This window comes from Heloderma suspectum, chromosome 10 (assembly GCF_057233095.1).
Source record: "Heloderma suspectum isolate Gila_16-S chromosome 10, 16-S_ref, whole genome shotgun sequence".
Taxonomy (NCBI): Eukaryota; Metazoa; Chordata; class Lepidosauria; order Squamata; family Helodermatidae; genus Heloderma; species Heloderma suspectum.
The window spans coordinates 21389784-21410754 of record NC_139467.1 but is presented as its reverse complement, the minus strand read 5'-3'; the positions used below and the strand labels follow the sequence as shown (position 1 = coordinate 21410754).

Below are 20971 nucleotides of genomic sequence, written 5' to 3'. Positions count from 1 at the left end.
CCCCTTTCCCTCAACCATTGGGTGGTTTCCTGGCTTTTGTACTGTTTTCCCCCCATTCTAAAAGGTAGAAATAGCTCTTCTACAGCTTAGTTAGTGGCAGTAAGAGTGTTAAGCTACAATATGCTGTTTTGTTTTGTTTTTTGTATTTTTGGCCCCATCCCTTTGCTTTCAGTCCCGCCTGCCACTGGAATGTGGCGCCTGAGAGCTCCTCTAAAATTGAATTTGGACCTTGAAAGAGGTTCCTCCACCCCTGAAATAGAGGGTGCCTTCAAACAGAGGACTGTCCTCCATAAAAGAGGACACGTGGCCACCCCACATAACCCACAGCTAATCACAGATTCCCCCTGGTCTTATTTATTTATTTATTTATTGCATTTATATCCCACCTTTTTCCTTCTTGCAAGGAACCCAAGGCAGAGTATATAATCCTCCTCCTCCTCTCCATTTTATCTTCACAACAACAACCCTGTGAGGTGGGTTGTGCTGAGAGTCTGTGATGGGCCCAAAGACACCCAGTGAGCTTCCACGGCCGAGTGCGGACTAGAACCCGGATCTCCCAGCTCCCAGTCCAACATTCTCACCACTACATCACACTGGTCTCATTTGGGGCTGAGAAATAAGCTTATATTGGCTTGGATCATATGGTGAAACAAAAGCAGAACAAGGTTAATGTCAGGAGTAGAGATGTAAACTTTCTAGAAATTGTGGGGCAGGGGAGGGGAACTTTGGCTAACTGAGGGGCAACTGTGTTAAGCCAGTTGCATCAAATACAGCGAGGAGACTTGTAGTGTTGCCATGTGCTTAAAATAATCCTTTGTCTGTATTGTCATGCAGTGTGATAAAGAACAGCATGTTAATCAGCTCACATAGTTAATGTCTATGATGCCACCCAACAACTGTTTACAATCCCCCCCCGCCTCCCCAAACCAGGTGTATATGTACTAGTAACTGAGGAAACACTCCATGCATCTGTTGAAGTGGGCTGAAGTCCATAAAAGCTTATGCCATCATAAACGTGGTAGGCTGTGTTTCCACCAGCGATTTACTCCAACCTGGCTGCGCGGTGAGGTATCTGTGTTTCCATGACGTCATGGCCATTCAGCCCCAGCGCCGCATTTTATCGCTGAAAAACCACTTCTTCTGAGACTGCTTTTAGTCTCACTTTTCCAGCTTACCGCAGCTCCATTACTGACCTGTTTCCACAATTGCACTGGGTCCGGTATCATAGTCCTGCCCATGGGGCGTGTAGCCCAGCCTTTGTGGGTGTGTTGGGCTGGATCTACACTTACCACCTTTTTTCGCTTCCAATGAGGTTTCACCACCCACCTTTCACACTACGCAGTAGCTGCCTCAAATTGGAACCAGAATTTCCCACTTCCGTGCTCCCACTTTCAATACCCTAATATCCCAGTATCTCCCCTTAATGTGCTCTGATTTTCTGCCTTCGCTACCATATCTAGTCATAGTCCCCTCCCCCACCTGTCCATATACAGCGGTGTTTGTATTTCCCTCCTGTCCAATCACAGCTCTCGACGGCCCCACGTCTTCTTCCGGCTACTGATTGCATAGCTTCTTCAGCAGCCCCCATTTCTTCAGCAACAGCAAAAGGCTGGATGTGCGAGCGCTTGTCTGATCTCAGAAGCTAAGCGGGGTCGGTCCTGGTCAGTGCTGGGATGGGAGACCGCCTGGGAATCAGGCTTCCTGCACTTAGCAGGGGGTTGTTCTATCCCTTCAAATGAGATTAAGTTTTAGCCCATCCTATCCCCCACTCAGGATGTTTGTTTGTTTTTAATTAAGGTGTTATCCTCATAGAATCAGGGCTTCTCTGTGATGTTTTTTTTTTCTAATTGAGGCATGATCTTTGAAGATTTGAAGTTGTGAAGCTTCACAACCTCGAATCTTTGAAGATCAGGCCTGAATTAGAAAAAAAAACATCGCGGAGAAGCCCCGATTCTATGAGAATAATGCCTTAATTTTTTTAAAAAAACATCCGGAGCGTGGGATAGGAGGGGGTAAAACTTAGTCTCATTTGAAGGGATAGAACAACCCTCTGCTCAGTGCAGGAAGCCTGATTCCCAGGCGGTCGCCCATCCAACTACTGACCGGGGCCGACCCCGCTTAGTATCTGAGATCAGACAAGCGCGTGCAGGAAAACAGCACAGCGCTCAAGTGTGAACCGAGCTTGCACACTCGATGAAGCACTGCAACGGGGAAAATGGGTGAGTGTGAATAATCACGTTTTAATGCGAGAGCGTTTAACCCGATGAATTCATTGTGATGGCGGGCACAATGTAGATTGGCCCATGCTCTGACCTCAGTGACCCAACCCTTTCCCTCCCTGTTTTCCAGAAGTTTCATCGCTGTTTTGGAGCAGGATGCCGAGGGACCAACATTTAAAACATTATTGAAAATAAGCACTAGAACACAGCCCATGACCCCAGTCAAGGGGTGTTTTCTTCCATTGTGCTGAATGAGGCTTGCCCTCTCAGTGACCACAGAAATGACAGAGAAGCCCCTCAACTGACACCGCACATATCAAAGCCCTCAATTCTTGAAATGCAATTAAGTGCGATCTGGAAGCTTCGGTCCATTGCCTTAGGACATAACTCATTCACAGCTTCTATATAGAGATCCTCTGTGTGAAAATGGGGACTGGTTTCAGTTTATTTCCAACAACAACCCATTAGTGTCTCCTCAGAAGTAACTCCCATGTGGTGGATGAGGCTGAGATTCCCCCTCAATTGAAATGGCACACTTTTAAGCCCAGTTCCTTAAATGCCATTGCCTTAGGACGTAACTCATTCACAGCTTCCATATAGAGATCCTGTGTGTTAAAATGGGGGCTGGTTTCACTCTCTTTCCCACAACAAACTCATTACTGTCTCCTCAGAAGTAACTCCCCTTGTGGTCAATGAGTTCCTCTGGGTTAAAATGGGGGCTAGTTTCCCTCTTTGTGTTCTCCCCCCCCTTTCCTAGCACAAGCATATGTGTGTCTACTCAGAAGTAACTCCCATTGTGCTCAATGAGGCTTGCTCCTGAAATGCAGGTGTATCTGAACTTTCAAGGGAAAGGAGAACGGGGGGGGGGGGGGCTCTCTTCACAGCAAAGCTGATTCCTTTTTAAAAATCCCACACTCCTCCACTGGCTTCTCCTTCCATTGTCCTGGAAACATGGCCGAGGAGGCAGGAACAGTGAAGTTGTGTGAGGGAGAGGGGGAGATGATCCTGGAAGGAGCAGTCAGGCAGAGATGACAAGATACACACACAAGCACCCATCTTAGGGGTAAGAAAGGAAGCATAAAGGGGTGTGGGATGCTCCAGACACAGCACTGTTATTTTTCGCTCCTTTTCTAAAGCAAAACAAAAGAGCTGGGAAGGCAGGGAGGAGACTGGCTGCAACACTTTGCTTTTTCATCCCTTCGTTAATGCACAGTTGCAGCTTAAATCATCGTTTTAGGGTCAAGAAAGTAGGTTTAATGGGGTGAGGGATGGTCCAGACACAGCACTTTGATTTTTTGCCCCTTTGTTAATGCACAATTGTGGTTTAAATCCCTGTTTTAGGGGCAACAAGGAAGGTTTAAAGAGGGGGAATGCTCCAGACACAGCGCTTTGATTTTTCGCTCCTTCTCTAAAGCAAAACAAAAGGGCTGGGAAGGCAAGGAGGAGACTGGCCAGAGTGGGAAACTTCAGCTGGGCAGAGGGGGCAAGAGAGGGTGGAATCGGAAAGAGGATGGGGTGGGAAAACAGACCCAACCCACTCCAAAAAGACTCCACCCAGCCATCAAGAGAATAACACGATTAGCGCTCCATGGAAACAGCGCAGACCCCCACAGTACAACAATGATAAACCAGGTGTTTTAAGACAGCAGTCCCCAACCTTTTTGGCACCAGGGACTGGTCTCGTGGAAGACAATTTTAATTTTTCCACTGACGGGTTTTTTTTTCCCACTGGCGGACTTCCGGCCACTGGGACGCAAATGGTGTCTGCATAGCAGACATCATTTGCGTCCCTATTCTTTGCAGTAATCGGCTATGTAAAGATTTACATGGCCTATTACTTGAAGAACAGGGATGCCATTTGCGTCCCAGGGCCAGAAGTCTGTTAGTGGCTGGAGCCGGCTGGCAGCTCTGCGGACTCGCCATAGAGTGGAGCCGGCTGGGGCCGGCAAGGATTCTGGGGGGGGGGATGGATCACCTTCCCCCCTCCCCCTGCAGACCCCTGTGGCCCCCCGTGGACCCAAGGTGAGGAGGTTTCACACACCCCTGTGGCCCGGTTGCTAGCAGGCCACGGACTGCGACCGGTCCGCGGCCCAGGGGTTGGGGACCCCTGTTTCAGAACATGGAAACACGTGCGAGAGAAGATGCGACTGGGGAAACATTGCAACAAAGTTGGACAGGAAGTGAAGCCGATAGCGTGGAAACACACCCTTAGTTTTTAAGGTGCCAAAAGACTCATTATTATTTTTATTTTTAGACATAAAGAGACATTTGGGGCAAACTGAAACATAAGCAAGACTTGTTTTCTTATCAGTTCTTAACTTACTTTACTAATTTAAGTACATAAAATGTATTTTGTACAACTTAGCAAATACAATTGTATTGTTTGCTATATTTTTAAAGTTTAGGGTATAAATGTCTTTGTGTTATTCAAAGAATAATCACAAATATAGCCAGTGTTAGGGGTGGAACTGCAAGTTGCTGCACCCTAAGGTACCAAACGTACCTTGACTTTTGTCAGCAGGGAAAACAGAGATTAAAATCAACATTTGTAGTAAACAAAAACAACTTTTCTCATTTGGGTTAAGAAACAGTCCCCTCACCACAATAGGTATTTTCCAGAAATGCATGAGACTTTTAAAAAAGAAACCTGCGACACTTTGGGCATGGCCAGCCCAAGTCATTTGCTGCCTGAGGTGAAAGAGAAGATGGCGCCTCCTCCAATTTCCTATGCAAAAAAGCTGATTGGACTGTTGGCTGAATCTTTCTTCAACCCTGGCAATGGGACAGCATCCTTCACCATACATGAAGGCAGTATGCTAGCTTTGGGGGGGGGGGTGCAGGGCAGGCCATGTCGCCCACAGCTCTCTCCTCCTACACCTTGCTGCCATCTCCTAGCATCTGCCACCTGAGGTGACTGCCTCACTCTGCCTAATGGTAGGGCCTGCCCTTCCATGAGGCAACAGCAGGACGACTGTATACATGATCACAAGCAACAGCTCCTTTTTCAAACTGTTTCCAATTCTTTTTTAAAAAAAGTAATGTCCCTCTGAAGCCTAAAAGAAACGAATTTGAGTTGTAGATGTCTACAATATGTAGTGGGGAAGGACGGTAGGTCAGCGGCAGAGTGTATACTTTCACAAATTGGAACCTTTTGCATGCGATGTCCTCTTTAAAATGTGGGCCCCTGAACTGGACACAGTACTCCAGGACTGAGTAGTGCACAATAGAGTAGAACTATGATTCCAGTGCTTTGTGAGAACGCTGGGGGCAGCAGGGTGGGGAGGGAAATTATGTATTTATTTAACAACATTTGCTAAACAGATTCTGGAGCAGTGAACCTAAAAGGTAAAATAATAAAAAGAATTAAAACACCATATTAAAATTGTTCTTTTAAAAACAAAATACCAATAAAAACTGTGGCTGGTCAGTTATGGAATGTTTCCTGGAAAAGAGCTGTTTTCAGGAGATGCCTGAAGCAGCACAGGGTTGGCGCCTGCCTGACCTCCAGGGGGAGTGACTTCCAAAGAAAAGGTGCTACCACACTGAAGCCTTCTGGTGGCCTCCAATCAGGCCATAGATCCCTATGGAACCACCAGGAGCATGCACTTTGATGACCTAAGTGACCCAAAGGGCCGGAGCCTCCAGAAATCCAGTTTGATCATAAGAGAGAGCATCTGTCATTAGATTGTTAAGGCTTTAATCCTAAACATATGTATTAGGGAAAAGGTCTGTTTTTATCTCAGTGTCAGTTGCTTCTGAGTAAACTGGCTTAGGACTGTGCTGCACAACGATGTGATGTATATGTGTATGTAATGGATAGATATTTCTGGATGTGGTTCAACTGACACACTTCCCACCAAGGAGTCCTGGAGATTGTAGTTCTGTTAAGGCGCAGCACACCTTGAACTTCCCAACATTTTGCACAAATCAGCCAGAAATCTTCCCATTACAAAAAGGAGATGTTCCAAGTTCCCACAAAACAAGATTCATGTTGCTGAGAGCTGGTAAAATGGGAGAGGGTTAGTGAACAGCTCACATGCTTTGGGGTGGTTTCAGAGGCCAGCAGAAGACTCGGTGATCAAAACCACCCTTTATTATTTCACATTTTTTCATAGCACCGGGGAAGTGGCAAAAGCGCCACAGAAGGGTCAAACCAACTTGTGGGAGTCCAGTAAACAACAAACAAGTTCCCCCTCCCCTCAGAGTTCATTCTGGATTGCTGCAAGACTATGAGTTGTTTCTGATAGTGTCTCGGATCCATCCCACGTATTTGCAGACATTCACATAGACACCTGGTTTATTCGGTTGTGCGCATATCTGGGGCCCCCAGGATACAATCCCTTGCAGCTCCCCGTTGCAGACAAGGGGGCCACCTGAATCTCCCTGCAGGAAAAGCAAAATGTGATCATTTCTGCATATCCACTCCTGCACCGAGGGCTACTTTGTGAGATAAATTAAATTGAAAGAAAGACAGACAGACAGACTTCCCCAAGGCCACAAGCAGGGCCAGCATCAAGGGTAGGCATGGTTGGGCACCTGCCAAGGGCCCCGCATCCCAGCAGGGGCCCACTGACAAGAGCCTCCTGGAGTTGCTCCTCCTTTTCACCATTGCAACCTGCTTGTTCACCCACCTTTTGCTGTGGCCCAGACAACAGCAGTGGTGAGAAGGAGGAGCAGGAGATGCCACGGCCTCCTTGCTCCCTGGTTCTCTGCCTGTCAAGCAAGCCAGTGGTAGCAATGATGAGATAGAGGATGAAGAGCAAGAGCAGCTGGTGACAATGGCAATGAGAAGGTAGACTCAATGAGGGAGGGGGCCCAGGGAGGGTGTCTTGCCCAAGGGCCCTCAAAAACCTGGTACTCAACTCACCTGGCAAGCATCTGTGCCTCCCTCCATCCTGCCAGCACAGACCATGTTCTCGTTGACATAACTGCGATAGATGTTTTGGCAAACATTGTGACTGACAACTGTGATGTTTGCACAATGCAAAACATCTGGGAAATTTACTGGAAAGAAAACCACAGTGTTTAGAAAAGGCACCTAATAGTAGAAAGTAGACAGAGTGACATTTCACCTGCCCCCTCAGTACTAGAACCCAGGGCCATCCAATGAAACTGACTGGCAGGAGATTCAGGACAGACAAGAGGAAGTAATTCTCCACCCTGTCCATAATTAACTTAGTCCAAGGATTTAAATTTGCTTCCAAAAGATTAATTTATTTAATCAGTGAGATTAACAATTCATCTTGATTAGTTAGATTAACAATTAGTCTAGATGGACCTTTTAACAATCAATTAATTAATCAAATTATAATCAAAATTAACCAATTAACAATTAATCTAACAATTAATCTAAATGGCTTTGGTTTGGTCCAGGAGGTCTTTCCTTATGTTATTAGCACACCATCACTGTAATCATCTTATTTACCCAGTCATGTCTGCCTTGTTCTCTTTTGTGAATTTACATTATCTTGAAATATCCCAAACAGATTACACAAGCAGAAACTGGGGCTCATCTCCACCATTTACTTTCTTAGGAAACCCCCAGAAATCTTTCATCTGAAATCTCCTGCACCCAAACTGCAATGAAGGACGAGTTGTTTTTTTCAAGTGATACCAGAAGCTGACAATAGTTTTTTAAGATAATGGAAAGAGATTTGAAAGTGGGGCTTTTAAATTTAGAAAGTAACCGCACAATCTTATACATGTCTACTCAGAATAAAGTCCCACTGAGTTCAATCAAGATTTCTCCCAGGTAAGTCAGTATAGGATTGCAGCCAAAATTGCAGTGTAGATGATGTAGAAATGCATAGTGAAATTCTGTGGGTACTGTCTACTCAAAAGTAAGTCCTTTTGAGTTCAGTAGGGCTTACTCCCAGGTAAGTGTGTACAGGATTGCAGCCAAAGACTGGGTAGAGAGAACGTTTTCCCACTTGCCTTGTAAGATTAGAACTTGGGCTTATTTTATTAAATATGGCATGATTGTATTTTACATATAAATCAGAGACATACACAGCAATATTTGTCAAAACCTTTCCTCAGATTATGGAAAAGAGACCCTGAGCATTTCTACACAAGGTTTTTATTGCACACTCTTGATTGGTCACTCACGGAAGTTTGCAGATCCTTTACATGACGTCTCAAATTTCAGGGCTTCTCCCACACTTTCTGACCTTTATCCCAGTTTTTAAAGAGATCAGGGATAATGCAGTAATAAATGTCATTCCCCTTTAGTGGCCATGAGAAATTGCACAGTTCCACTATATCACAGCACCATCTAGTGGCTGTATAATGAAACAGATAAAAGAAGTCATGGGAAAAAAGCACATGTTAGCTTGTGGAAGGAGCTGATCTTAATCCTGCAAAGAATCTGGAAGCAGAAGCCCCATTAAGTTGTGTTTAATTAAGCCTGGTGTGGAGAAGCCCTAAATATAATTTGTTCTTATAAAGAACCATGAAGAAAATCTCCAAACAGCCAGTGGATTCCACCTATATTTTTGTCTGTAAAGTTAAGGGGAGGGGGGAATGTACTACCCTCTGTCAATAACTACATTTAAATTCAATGTATTTTTTTCTTTGTTTGTTAGTCTTTGTATTTGGGAAATTAATAAAAATTAAGAAGAAAGAAAGAAAGAAAGAAAAGAACTTGGGCACAAACGACATGTGGGGCATCTCTACACTGAAGAAAAAGAAACCCCAGTCCTACCATTGTGGAGTCTTTCCACGTTTACTGTGGGCTCCCAGACGGCGACCACATGATTGCTGAGAGGGGAAGTTTTTAATTTTCAATGTTCCATAGATCTTAATGAAACAGTGCCATCTAGTGGCTGTTTAATAGCACAACAATGAATGTCCACAGTAGGAAAAATCTGGGATATTTAAATGCGTCATTGGGTGTTTCTACATTAAGCAAAAAACTCGCAAAAATCCACATCCTTTCTGGAGTGTCCTGCTTTCGGTTTCTTTGCAGGATTAGGAAGGGCTCCTTTACACAGCAGACATGTGGTTTGAATGGAGGGAGTGCCTCCCTCCCTCCCTGGCATGTGTGCAAAAGAGTGATGGGTGCTGGTGGGTTCTTGTTTCCGTAGCTTAACTTCTGCTGTACTCTTTTCTCGCAGCCCCCAGGAAACCTTTGACTTCTGAGTAGACATAAAATGTAAGATTGTGCCATAAGTCTGCAACCTTCTGCACACTTATGTGGGAATAAACCCCATTGAACTCAATGGGACTTACTTCTGAGTAGACATAAGATCACCTTTCAGTCTGCAACCCTCGGCACACTTACTTGGGAGGAAGCCCCACTGAACTTAATGGGGTTCTCTGAATCAACAGAGGACGTTGCTTCTGAGCTTGGTGGGGTGGGGGATCAGATGTGTCTCCCTTCATTGAAGGGAGGCATTTTACCCTCTTCTCCCTCCAACTGAGAAACGTGCGCAAGCATTTACATGGCAGACACCTGGGAATAGGGATGTACGAAAGTCCCTTACCTTTTACGAAAGTTGATTCGCGGTGGGGGGGAGGCGCCCCATCCCTCCCCCCTGAAATTCTGGCCGGGGGGGAGGCGCCCCATCCCTCCCCCCCAAAATTCTGGCCGGCGGGGAGGCACCCCGTCCCTCCCGCTGCGAATCTTGTCCTGCCGGGACTGCAAATGGCGGCGGCCATAGCCACCGCCGTTTGCGTCCCAGCAGTCAGCCATGATAGGCTACGTAAATGTTTACGTAGCCTATCACGGCTGAGTAAAAAAAAAAAAAACCCTGCGCGTACGCAAATGGCAGCACCCATGGGCGCCGCCATTTGCGTTCCTTATTTTGGCACGTGTAGTCTACGTAAACATTTACGTAGACTATGGCGAAAATAAGGGGAACACAAATAGTGTAGATGCTATGCTATTTGCGTTCCCCTTATTTTTGCCGTAGTCTACGTAAATGTTTACGTAGACTACACATGCCAAAATAAAGAACGCAAATGGCGGCGCCCATGGGCGCCGCCATTTGCATACGCGCTGGGTTTTTTTGTTTTTTTTTAACTCAGCCGTGATAGGCTACGTAAACATTTACATAGCCTATCACGATATTTTTTTTAAATCTAGCCGTGATAGGCTACGTAAATGTTTACGTAGCCTATCACTTTTTTTTTTTTTAACTTGGAAATGGCGGCAGCGGCAGCCGGTCGGAAGACCGCCGAACCGCCACCGGAGCTGCCGCCACCAGGGACATTCGCACAAGGTAAATCCCATCCCGGGGGGGGGGGGGGACAGACCATTTCGCCACCGATTTCGGGGGGCCGAATGCGCTGGCATTCGGCCTCCCCGAGATTTGTGGGGAAATTCTCTGACATCCCTACCTGGGAATCAAGGAAAGTCCTTCCTAAGCAAGGCTTGAGCAGAGGCAGGAGTTGGCGGGCGATTCTTGCCCTCGTGCCTGTCAAATCTGCTCCTGCACGCCCCGCTCCCATCCTCAATGCCTTTGTCATCCTGACTGCGCGTGCCCCCAACAACTGAAAATAAATGTCCATAGCAGGCAGGCAGAGCGGTTTCTCCCGCTATTGGAGAATTTAATGTGGAGGTCATGGCACTCCTGTTCTGTGGGCTGGAAAAAAATACTACTTTTTTGTGTTTGGGGAAAATACTAGATAGGCTGGAGGAAATGGAGGGTATACACCCTGGAGGGTAATAGCATCATCTAAAGAGCCCACAGACTTCCATGACAGAGCCATCTCAACAGCAGGATAAAAGCTCCGTGTGATAAACCCCATTGTCTCCGGATCTTTTTAACATGGAATAACCGGGAAATACTGCTGGATGTGCCCTGGAGGTTGATGACATCGTGAAAAGGACCTGCAAACTTCCATGAGTGACCCACCATAAGCGCACGATAAAGGCCTCATGTGATGGCGCCCGTGATGTGAAGAACACATTTTATATGTTTCAACAAACCTTGGGGGCTTGTTGTTGTACCCCATCCCGAAACAAGGCACTTGGATCCAGGCACAGGGCAGCTTGTTGGCAAGCGGAGGATTTTGACATTGTTGTTTAACCAGACTGGGGTCAGTAGCTTGACAAGCATGATGTCGTTGTTCTTGGTCTGAGGGTCATAGCGGGGATGCACAATGACTTTTGACGCCAGTTTTAGCTGTTCAGTCCAGTCCACATGCTTAAGGTCGTGCTCCCCAAGGCGTACGGGAAAAGGACTAGGAAGGAACAAACACCCAAGCAATCAGTCTCTGCTGGGAAACCTGCCTGGTAGCATGGCTGGCAACTTTTTTTCAGGATTTGCTCTTGTGCTTTTAACCGCATACCAATGCACAGATATTTAGCAGGTGAAGTCTTTCCCAGCCTGAAGTACTAGTTATTTTAAAATGATAATGCTTTAATTTACAGGAAGAGAAAGCTTTAATTTCTGCTGTTGTTAAAAGCACAGGAGCAGCCTCAGTTTAAAAATTTGGCAACTGGAAGGGTAGTGAAAGGAGATGCAGTTCAGTGCAAACTTTCTTTTGTTTCTTTTTAGTTTAATCATTGAGATAAGTACAAAAGGGAAAAATCCATATAGCTGTAAAGTCTCACCACTTTTTAAAAAAATCATGTTTATTACAGTCTTTCAAAAATACAAAGCTGTAATAAAGACAACTGTAAAAAAAAAAAACTCCCCCCGAAACCCTGACACATTCCATCACTTTTAGGACACAATCCTATGCATGTTTAGACAGAAAAAAAACCTCCCAGCATGCCCCAGACAGTATGGCTGGCTGGGGCATGCTGGGAATTGTAGGACTTTTTTCTGTCTAAACATGCACAGGATTACACACTTAAGGCCATTTTCATGACACCTAACAGTCCGATCCTACCATGTGTACACCACCATGCAGGATAGTGTACACCACCTTTCCTCCGCATGCAGGATGGAAAGTGGAAGCAACAAGACATTCACATGCGGGATCACATATTATGGTCTCATATGGGATTTATATTATTGACCAGATGGAAATGCCTGCTATGTTGACATTCAGTAATGTGTGGTCTTGAGTTTCGTCTACACATATTTCTATATTATATTATTATCCCACATTTTTCCCAATACTGGGACTCAAGGCAGCTTTACAACATTAAAACCTATACAGTTAAAACATTTAAATAGAAATATACAAAAGTTAAAAATATAATTAAATCATCAATAATAGTAAAATTGTATAAAAATATCAGAATTTTAAAAACAACAACAATATAAACAATAGTACCCATCCATCATATGTCTCACAGGTCCAGACTATCTGCCCCCAAAGGCCCGCCAGAAAAAAGGTTTCGCCTGCCTCTGGAAACATACCAAGGAGGGTTCCACTCTCGCCTCCCTGGAAAGGGAATTCCAGAGCCCACCCACCCACCCACAAATCATAGAATCACAGATTTGGAGGTGGCCTTGTAGGCCATCTAATTCAACCCCTTCCTCAGTTCAGGAAATCCAGAACTAAAACATCACCAGCTGATGACTGTCCTGCCTCTACATGAAGACCTCCAATATGGAAGAGTCCACCACCTCTCTAGGTAATCACTTCCTTTGTCAAACTGCTCTTACCATCATGATGTTTCTCCTAATGTTCAACTGAAAACTACCCTCCTATAACTTACGCCCATTTGATCTAGTCCTGCCCTCTGAGGCAGCAGAGAACATGTCTTTGCCCTCTCCGGTGTGGCAGCCCTTCAGGTATTTGAAGAGTGCTATCATGTCCCACCTCAGTCTTCTGTTCTCCAGGCTAAATATACTTGGTTCTTTCAATGTTTCTTCATAGGATTTGTTTCCTATACCATTGCCCATCTCCGTTGCCATCTGCCAAACTGTTTCCAGTTTGTCTACACCCTACTTAATGTGCTGTACCCAGAACTGAACACACAATGGAACATAGGAAGCTGCCCTATACTGAGTCAGACCCTGGGTCCATCTAGCCCAGTATTGTCAACTCTGACTGGCAGCAATTCTCCAGGGTTTCAGGCAGGATTCTCTTTGCCTTACCTGGAGAAGCTGGGGACTGAACCTGAGACCTTCTGCATGCAAAGCAACTGCTCTGCTACTGAGCTATGGGCCCACCTCAATACAAATGTGTAAGTAAACATACACACACACACACCCTGCCCAGTCCCTGCTCATGTACACTTACGTTTTCATTTTACAATGGGCAGCACTGAGCACCCAGGACCTGTTGATCAGGGTCCCTCCACAATTCAGCCTGAAGCCAGAAAAAAGCGCAGCCTGCCATGGTTGGGAATTGCGGGGACAAGGCTTTCCACCAGGTATCCGTTCTCCTGCTCCAGTGGCTGGAAGAGCATAAACCAGAAATAAACACTGTTAGAAGGGTTACAGGCAAAAGCCCTGTTGCCACAAACCAAAGAACATAATTGTCTGTGATGATGTTACAGTTTAGTTGAGGAACAGACAAAGGGCTACTTACACCCAAGGACTACTTTACAAGCTTCTTTAAAAAGAAAAGAAAAATGGAGGTACCAGCTGCAACACAAGAAAACATACATATTTCAGGGCAAAGAAGGGTCAAAGTGCATTGGGGGCAGTGCTGGCTCCAGGTGGTTGAGGGCTCTTGGGCAAGACACCCTCACTGGGCCCCCTCCCTCAGTGAGTCTATCTTCTCACCGCCATTCTCAGCAGCTGCTCTTGCTCTTCATCCTCTGTCTCATTATTGCTCCCACTTAGAATCATAGAATAGCAGGGTTGGAAGGGGCCTACAAGGCCATCGAGTCCAACCCCCTGCTCAATGCAGGAATCCAAGTCAGAGCATCGCCAACAGATGGCTGTCCAGCCTCGTCTTGAATGCCTCCAGTGTGGGAAAGCCCACCACCTCCCTAGGTCATTGGTTCCATTGCCGTATTGCTCTAACAGTCAGGAAGTTTTTCCTGATGTTCAGCCGGAATCTGGCTTCCTGTCACTTGAGCCCATTATTCCGTGTCCTGCACTCTGGGATGATAGAGAAGAGATCCTGGCCTTCCTCTCTGTGACAACCTTTCAAGTACTTGAAGAGCGCTATCCTATCTCCCCTCAGGCTTCTCTTCTCAAGGCTAAACCGAGAGCCAGAGAGCATGTAGGCAAGGGCATCTACAGCTTCTGCCTACCACCACCACTGTCTGGGCCAGAGCAAGAGACAGGTGAACCAGCAGCTTCAATGATGAAGAGAAAGAGCAAGTCCTGGGGGCTCTTGTCAGTGGGCCCAACCTGGAGTGTGGGCCCTTGGCAGGTGCCTGACCATGCCCGCACTTCACACCAGCCCTGATTGAGGCAGCGGGGAGCTTTGTTCCCCATGTTAGATTTTTGAAAGAAAAAATAGTATATTTCATAGTATATTTCATAGTATATTTCATAGTATATTTCACTTGCTCTTTAGATAGAGGACTATCTTTTGTGAAGTAGGACACATGGCCAGCTTAGTCCTCCATTTGAAGGGCTGTACACTCCAAGTCAGGTTTAAAGATAAAGGACCATAAAGAGGGAGAGCAAGAAGTTGCCCATCCACAATTAGCACCTTGACAATGGATTGTGCAGCAGATACGAGCTGTGGATGGGGAACTTCAAGGTTTCCTGCTGCTCTCCCTTCTTAAGGTTCTTTATCTTTAAACCTGACTTGGACTGGACACACCTTCAAATAAAGGATGCCTCCAAATGGAGGACTGTCCTCTCTAAAGTAGGACACATGCCCAGACTGTATATAAGCCAGGCCTAACTTTCTAGCCATCATTTCTGTTGTCACTATCCCTGCCTGGTGCTGTCAAACTTTCCTGCCTAGTTAGTCTGAAAAAACAAATACATTAAGAAATATTTTATGTTTTTTACCTGTACAAGAGGGTATTCCTAAGAGTAAGTGGCTATCTCAAACAGCTGAGTTTTGGTGTCATGGAAGGCAACAATTTCTTAGTTATTACATTTGTTATTATTGTCTTTTTCCCTCCAGGGATGGCGCTGGGATGCTGGTGCGATATTCTGCCTCAAGTGCCAAAATAACTGGACCGTCCTTGCATCTTCACTTGGGGGTAGGATTTTTATTCTGCCTCAGGCAGCAAAAGGTCTCAGGTTGGCTCTGGATTTGCCCCTCACAAACTAACACTCAAACAGATTCACCGCACCTCAAAAAAACCCACATGCTATGCCCGCCCAAGACCTTACCAGAAGACACCAGGAACAAAATGGCAGCTAGCAACTCCAGGAAAATAGATGACATGGTGGTTGTGAGGTAATTCTTTCCTATAGGAAATGAGATTATATGGCAATCATTCCTTTGTTCTAAGTTCCAGAGACAAGGATGAAACAGTGGGAGAAAGGGGGAGAATTAGAGAGACTGGGGTCTCCAAAGAACTCTCCAAAGTGGTACTTCTTTCTTACCTCCACCCACACAAAATAACAGTGGAATCAGTTTTCAAAGAGAGCCAATCTCCCCATTACACAGAATGAGGTAGTAGACTGAGATGGCAGGATGCTGGACTGCACTATTTCAGACCGCAGACAGAGGCCCTATTTTTGATTGATCCTATACAACAAGGGTGGGCTATTTGTGGCCCTCCAGATGTTTTGGCCTGCCCTAGCCAGCATAGCCAATGGTGAGGGATGATGGGAGTTGTAGGCCAAAACATCTGGAGGGCTACAAGTTGCCCACCCCTGCTATACATAAAAAGCTGCCTACTTAGTAAGCTAGCACATTGCAGAGAAAGGTTTATTGGAGTCTCCTCTCTCCTGGATATCTACATTACTATAAGCAAAAACATTTTTATGAGGACAGAGCATTCAAAACTATAATACACACACACACACACACAACACACACACACTTTGAAGTGATACAGTTCATCAGTTTATCACATCATTCTGCATAATGTGTAGAAAGTGTAGAGTTCCTAATTAACTTGAAGAGGACTAAAATCTGTTCCGTTCCGTTCAGTTGTTATTTCTGATCTTTATCTTGTGATTGAGATAGAAATTATGTCTGCTCATTTTGCTGGTGGAGAAGCCAGGATCTAGACCTGATAAATCAACAATTGCAGGAGAGAACACCGCCCGCCCCCATGCCCAGCGCTAACAACACACACTTCAGGTTGAATCCATCCATGCCATTCTTATCATCCAACATAAACAACTTTTAAATAAATCCCAATCGCACAGAAAGCCATCAGAGCTATAGACCCAATAGCCAAGAGATCCCTGTGGTCCACAGAGTGCAAGCAGAAAGCAGAAACCTGTCTCTAGTTGAGTCTCCTGAAGGCAGCTCCTGTCTGAGAGGTTATGCTGGGGAGACCCTCCTTAGCAGGAAGCAGCAATTTATGGCCTGCCCAAATCTGTCAGATTTATAAGCCAAAACTGCAGATATCCAAGATTAGCCAGCAGGAACAATAAATCAGGGTGTCAGCTGTCAAGGCTGAGATCTCCTGTCAGCCAACTCCCTCTGCCTCCAGAGGAGATTGCAAGAGGGATGCCCCAGAGAGACTGCACTCACTCCTCCTTTCCCCAAGAAATAATGCACCTTTCATAATGCATATTAAGGGCTCTGAAAGCCATCCGCAAGAAAGCAACAGAAACATAGGGATTTCTTACCCCCAAGCCTGCCGGAATCCTACACACTGTCTCCCTGTCCCCTCTTGGCTTTTATTTCGAGTCCTGCCCCGGATTAGCTGAGCTGTGGTTTATCAGGAAGTACTTGTTAACACCCCCACCTTAAGTGACTAGGACCAAATCCAGCTTGTTCAAACTTCCTGATGATATAACAGGCGATTGTCAGAGAAGGAGGAAGATGTCAGCCAAAAGCTGCCATGTTGAGGGCCGAGTCACACAACCACCTCTCCACTCATCACTGTTCCTTCCTTGCACACATGGTCTGAATCATGTTTGTCCCTACCATCATCCACAGGTTGGTTTGCAGCAAGTCATCCCAATGTGGTTTGAAAGCAGAGCCAGCCCTCCCATGATGAGGCAAGGTGAGCTGGTTTGCCTCAGGTAGCATATTCTGGATGCCATGACTGATGTCTCCATTTATTCATCTGTATCCCTATAGAGATTTTCCTTGCACATCTGACCCGCTGTCACATTAGGGCAGCCTACTTTACAGAGGAGAGTCCTCTATTTGCAGATGGCCTTTATTTGAAGGCCTTCCCCATCCAGACCTAGTTTGAAGACAAAGAACCATAAGAAGGGAGAGCAGAGGCCTTGAAGGTGTCCATCAACAGTTAGCACCTGGGCAGCAGACCGAGCGGACACAGAGGCCACCTGGTCATAGTCTTTCCTACCAGGGCTGGTGTCAAGGGTAGGCATGGTTGGGCACTTGCCAAGGGCCTGCACCCCAGCAGGGGCCCCATGGATTTGTTCACCTGCTCTTGCTCTGGCCCAGACAATGGTTGTGTTGAAAAGAAGCAGTAGATGCCACTGCCTGCTTTCTCACTGGCTCTCTGTCTGCCAAACAAGGAAGTGGTAGCAATGTTGAGAATGAGAAGAGCCAGCAGCTGGTGACAATGGCAGTGACAAGGTAGACTCACTGAGGGTGGGGGCCCAGTGAGAGTGTCTTGCCCAAGAGCCCTTAAAAGCTTGGAGCTGGCACTCTTCCCCACTGTGGTGAGAAGTATTATATTTCCATTTAAATTATAGTTTGTTTATTTGTTTAAAGCATGTTTACCCAGCTCTTCCGCGAAGAATAACTTCCAAAATGGATTACAAAGATTAGATATCAGACAGTGTCTGCCTGAGGCACAGGCTTGCAATCTAACAGACATGACACAAAAGAAAAAGGGATTAGGATGGAGAAGGAGAAATGCCAACTCAGTAGTAGTGATTTCCAAATTTGCATCTATGCATATAAACTAGCATATGAAAAAGTGATGCAACTCTGCGTCCTGTTTCGGCCTCCCTTTTGGTGATGCATTTCCTCTATTTTAGAGATTCCTAAGTGGCTACCTTCATCATGTTTAAATCAGTCCTAAATCAGGGTCATTAGGGGTGATGCATTTTCCAAGCTGCACACGCAAAGTAGTTACTAACTTGTATACAATCCAGATGACGTCCTCCAAGAAAGTATTCTTGGTGTAGGGAAATTGAATACACTCCAACCACTAACTCTAGCTCAGAAGTGGGCAACCTATGGCCCTCCAGCATGAACAACCCCATGTGCAATGAACCTAAGAACCTAAGAAGAGCCATACTGGATCAGACCAAGAATCCCTCTAGTCCAGCATCCTGCTCACACAGTGGCCAACCAGTTGCCAACCAGGAACCCACAAGCAGGATACAAGTGCAACAGCACCCTCCCACCTATGTTCCCCAGCAACTGGTGTACATAGGCATACTGTCTCTGATACTGGAGGTAGCATAGAGCCATCAGGACTAGTAGCCATTGATAGCTTTTTCCTCCAGGAATTTGACCAAACCCCTTTTAAAGTCATCCAATTGGTGGCTATCACTACGTCTTGAATTCCATAGTTCGACTATGCGCTGTGTGAAGTCCTTCCTTTTATCTGTCCTGAATCTCCCACCAATCAGCTTGTTGGGATGACCCCAAGTTCTAGTATTATGATAGAGGGAGAAAAATGTCTCCCTATCCACATTCTCCACACCATGCATAATGACTTGTTAGTTTTTTAAAAAATTATCTAGAAAGGCCTTTGGGATCACCCTCATGCCATATGTCAAAAGGGGCATTCCCTCCATCAAGGGGAACATGTTATTTCTTGCTACTGTTGGAGGAATTAATTGTTTCCTTACAGAAAGCTAAACCCACAATAGCGGTCTACAAAAGTCTTCTGGAATGCAGTAAGGTAGATGTTCCAAGGTCAGAGATGAATGGAATAAGGAACTGGAATGCTCTATACAGTTTAATCAATGGAAAGTTGCCTTAGCTTCCATATGTACTATTTCTGTAGATTTAAAATGGAGATTGATTCAACAAAAAATGATATTTTGTGTATATTGGACCCCACAGAGGCTTGCTGAGAAGAAGCTGGCTAGTGGTGCCAGATGCTGGCAATGTAACGAAGACAATGCCTCATTGAGGCATATGAAGTGGGCATGTCCTACAGTGACTTCTTTGTGGTTGGAAGTCATTGCTCATATACATTTTGTTCTTGAAAAGCCTGTCATAATAGCGGATGTACATGCACTTTTAAATTACATCCCTATGCTATGGGGATTAACAGATGGACAGCAGAAGTGGGTTCTGAGAGTTGCAAAGAGATTTATTTCAAGATTGGAAGGAAAAACACCCACCACCTATCAGTCAGCGAACTGAAGATCTTACTGCTCTTGCTACATTTGAATGTACTTCCTACAACCATCAAAGCTGTATGGATGCTTACTGAGATATATGGACTGCTTATATTAATGTATATATTTGCAGTGGAAATGTTAATCCTTTTTCTCCCTCTCCATGTGTGTTCTTTCTTTCTTTTCCCAATAGGTAATTATTATTGTATATTGATATGTTCCATGATATTATTTTTTCCCTCCTTGCCCCTTCCTTCCTTCCTTCCTTGGTTTGGTTGTTGTTGTTATCACTGTGTTGCAAATAAAAAGATCTTATTTTTTTTTAAAAATCCCACTACTTTCATCTGAAAAGAACAACTTGACACCATAAATGTAGCAATTATAAACTTCATTGATCCCTGTTACCTCACAGGATGATTATAGTCCCTTCTTACAGGACCAGAGACACTTCTTAGGTTACTATGTAAGTATTCACAGGATAAGGCAGTATGGCATGGTATAATGCTAGTAAGTACTTACAGGACCCAGACCAATGTCTGTGGGTAATAGAGGTAAGTATCTGCAGGACCAGGATGGAGGTTCACTGAGTGATGCTGAATGCTAATGGTGATATGGATAAGAACCTGCAGTACCAGAAAGGTTGCACATCATTGTGTAAGCCTTTGTAAGTAGTTGTAGGGTCAGGATGAGCAGTTATGGAGTTTGTTGCAAAAATGGCTAAGTCTTTTCACATCAACTCCTTTTTGTATCTGTCTGTTGGTTGCTTCTCTGTGCTAGAAGGTTTCTCCTACTGTTCTCAGCAGCTAGTCATCTGTTTCAGCTCTTTGTCTTTTAGTGAGCCAGCAGGTGCTGGGGCAGCCTTACTAGGGCCACTGGTTATGATTCAAGGGAGAAGTACACAACTGTGCATAAGCCAGTGAAGAGGTTGGTAATTTATTACCGCCAGCAACCCACCAGTGCTTTGGGATTCTCTGTTATTTTAGTTCAATTGCAATTTCTCAGCTAAAGGATGAAAATGCTGTCACAGACTGCAGAAAATCTATAAATTGTCTAATGCATTATGTTGGAGATGTGGTCAGGATTTTGCAGAGTTTAGAGATATATGGTGGACCTGCAAAAATATAAGTGGGGTGTTTTTTTTGACAAATGTAATTATGAACGTAGAAAAAGTACAGGGTATAAATTGTCCTTGGATCCAGTGGTTTTATTATTAGGTAAGATAGATGGATTGGTAGCAAGTACAAATGAACAGATGACTGCAAATGTGTTGGCTCTAATAGCCAAAAAGAAGAAGAAGAAAAGAAATACCATCTTTAAGGGAATGAGAAGATAATATTTGGCACAGAGTATTAATGCGTAAAATCTCATATTATAAAAAAAATGTGGGAGGGTCAAGTTACAAAAATGGGGGAATAGGCATTAAAAGCGCAAACACGGATCAACATAAGCAAGTATAAAGTGATGCGGCCTGAGCTGGCAATGACCAAGAAACAGATATTTGGGTTGTGAATTGCTCAATCCAGTGTG

At 45.1% G+C, this 20971-nt stretch overlaps 2 protein-coding genes across 2 annotated transcripts in view; one reads left to right on the top strand and one right to left on the bottom strand.

Annotated features, from left to right (window-relative positions):
• LOC146337941 (serine protease 1-like) overlaps positions 1-15428 on the bottom strand; it is a 31106-nt gene extending 15678 nt beyond the window's left edge. Inside the window, exons 1-5 of the mRNA XM_084816347.1 lie at positions 15374-15428; positions 13365-13521; positions 11152-11405; positions 7087-7223; positions 6448-6602 (exon numbers count right to left, since the gene is read on the bottom strand). Coding sequence (XP_084672473.1) covers positions 6448-6602; positions 7087-7223; positions 11152-11405; positions 13365-13521; positions 15374-15428 — 758 coding nt within the window. The remainder of the gene's footprint in view (positions 1-6447; positions 6603-7086; positions 7224-11151; positions 11406-13364; positions 13522-15373) is intronic.
• The window catches only part of LOC146337940 (kallikrein-14-like), a 53771-nt gene continuing 48226 nt past the window's right edge, over positions 15427-20971 (top strand). Inside the window, exon 1 of the mRNA XM_084816346.1 lies at positions 15427-15440. Within this exon, the coding sequence (XP_084672472.1) occupies positions 15427-15440 (14 nt within the window). The remainder of the gene's footprint in view (positions 15441-20971) is intronic.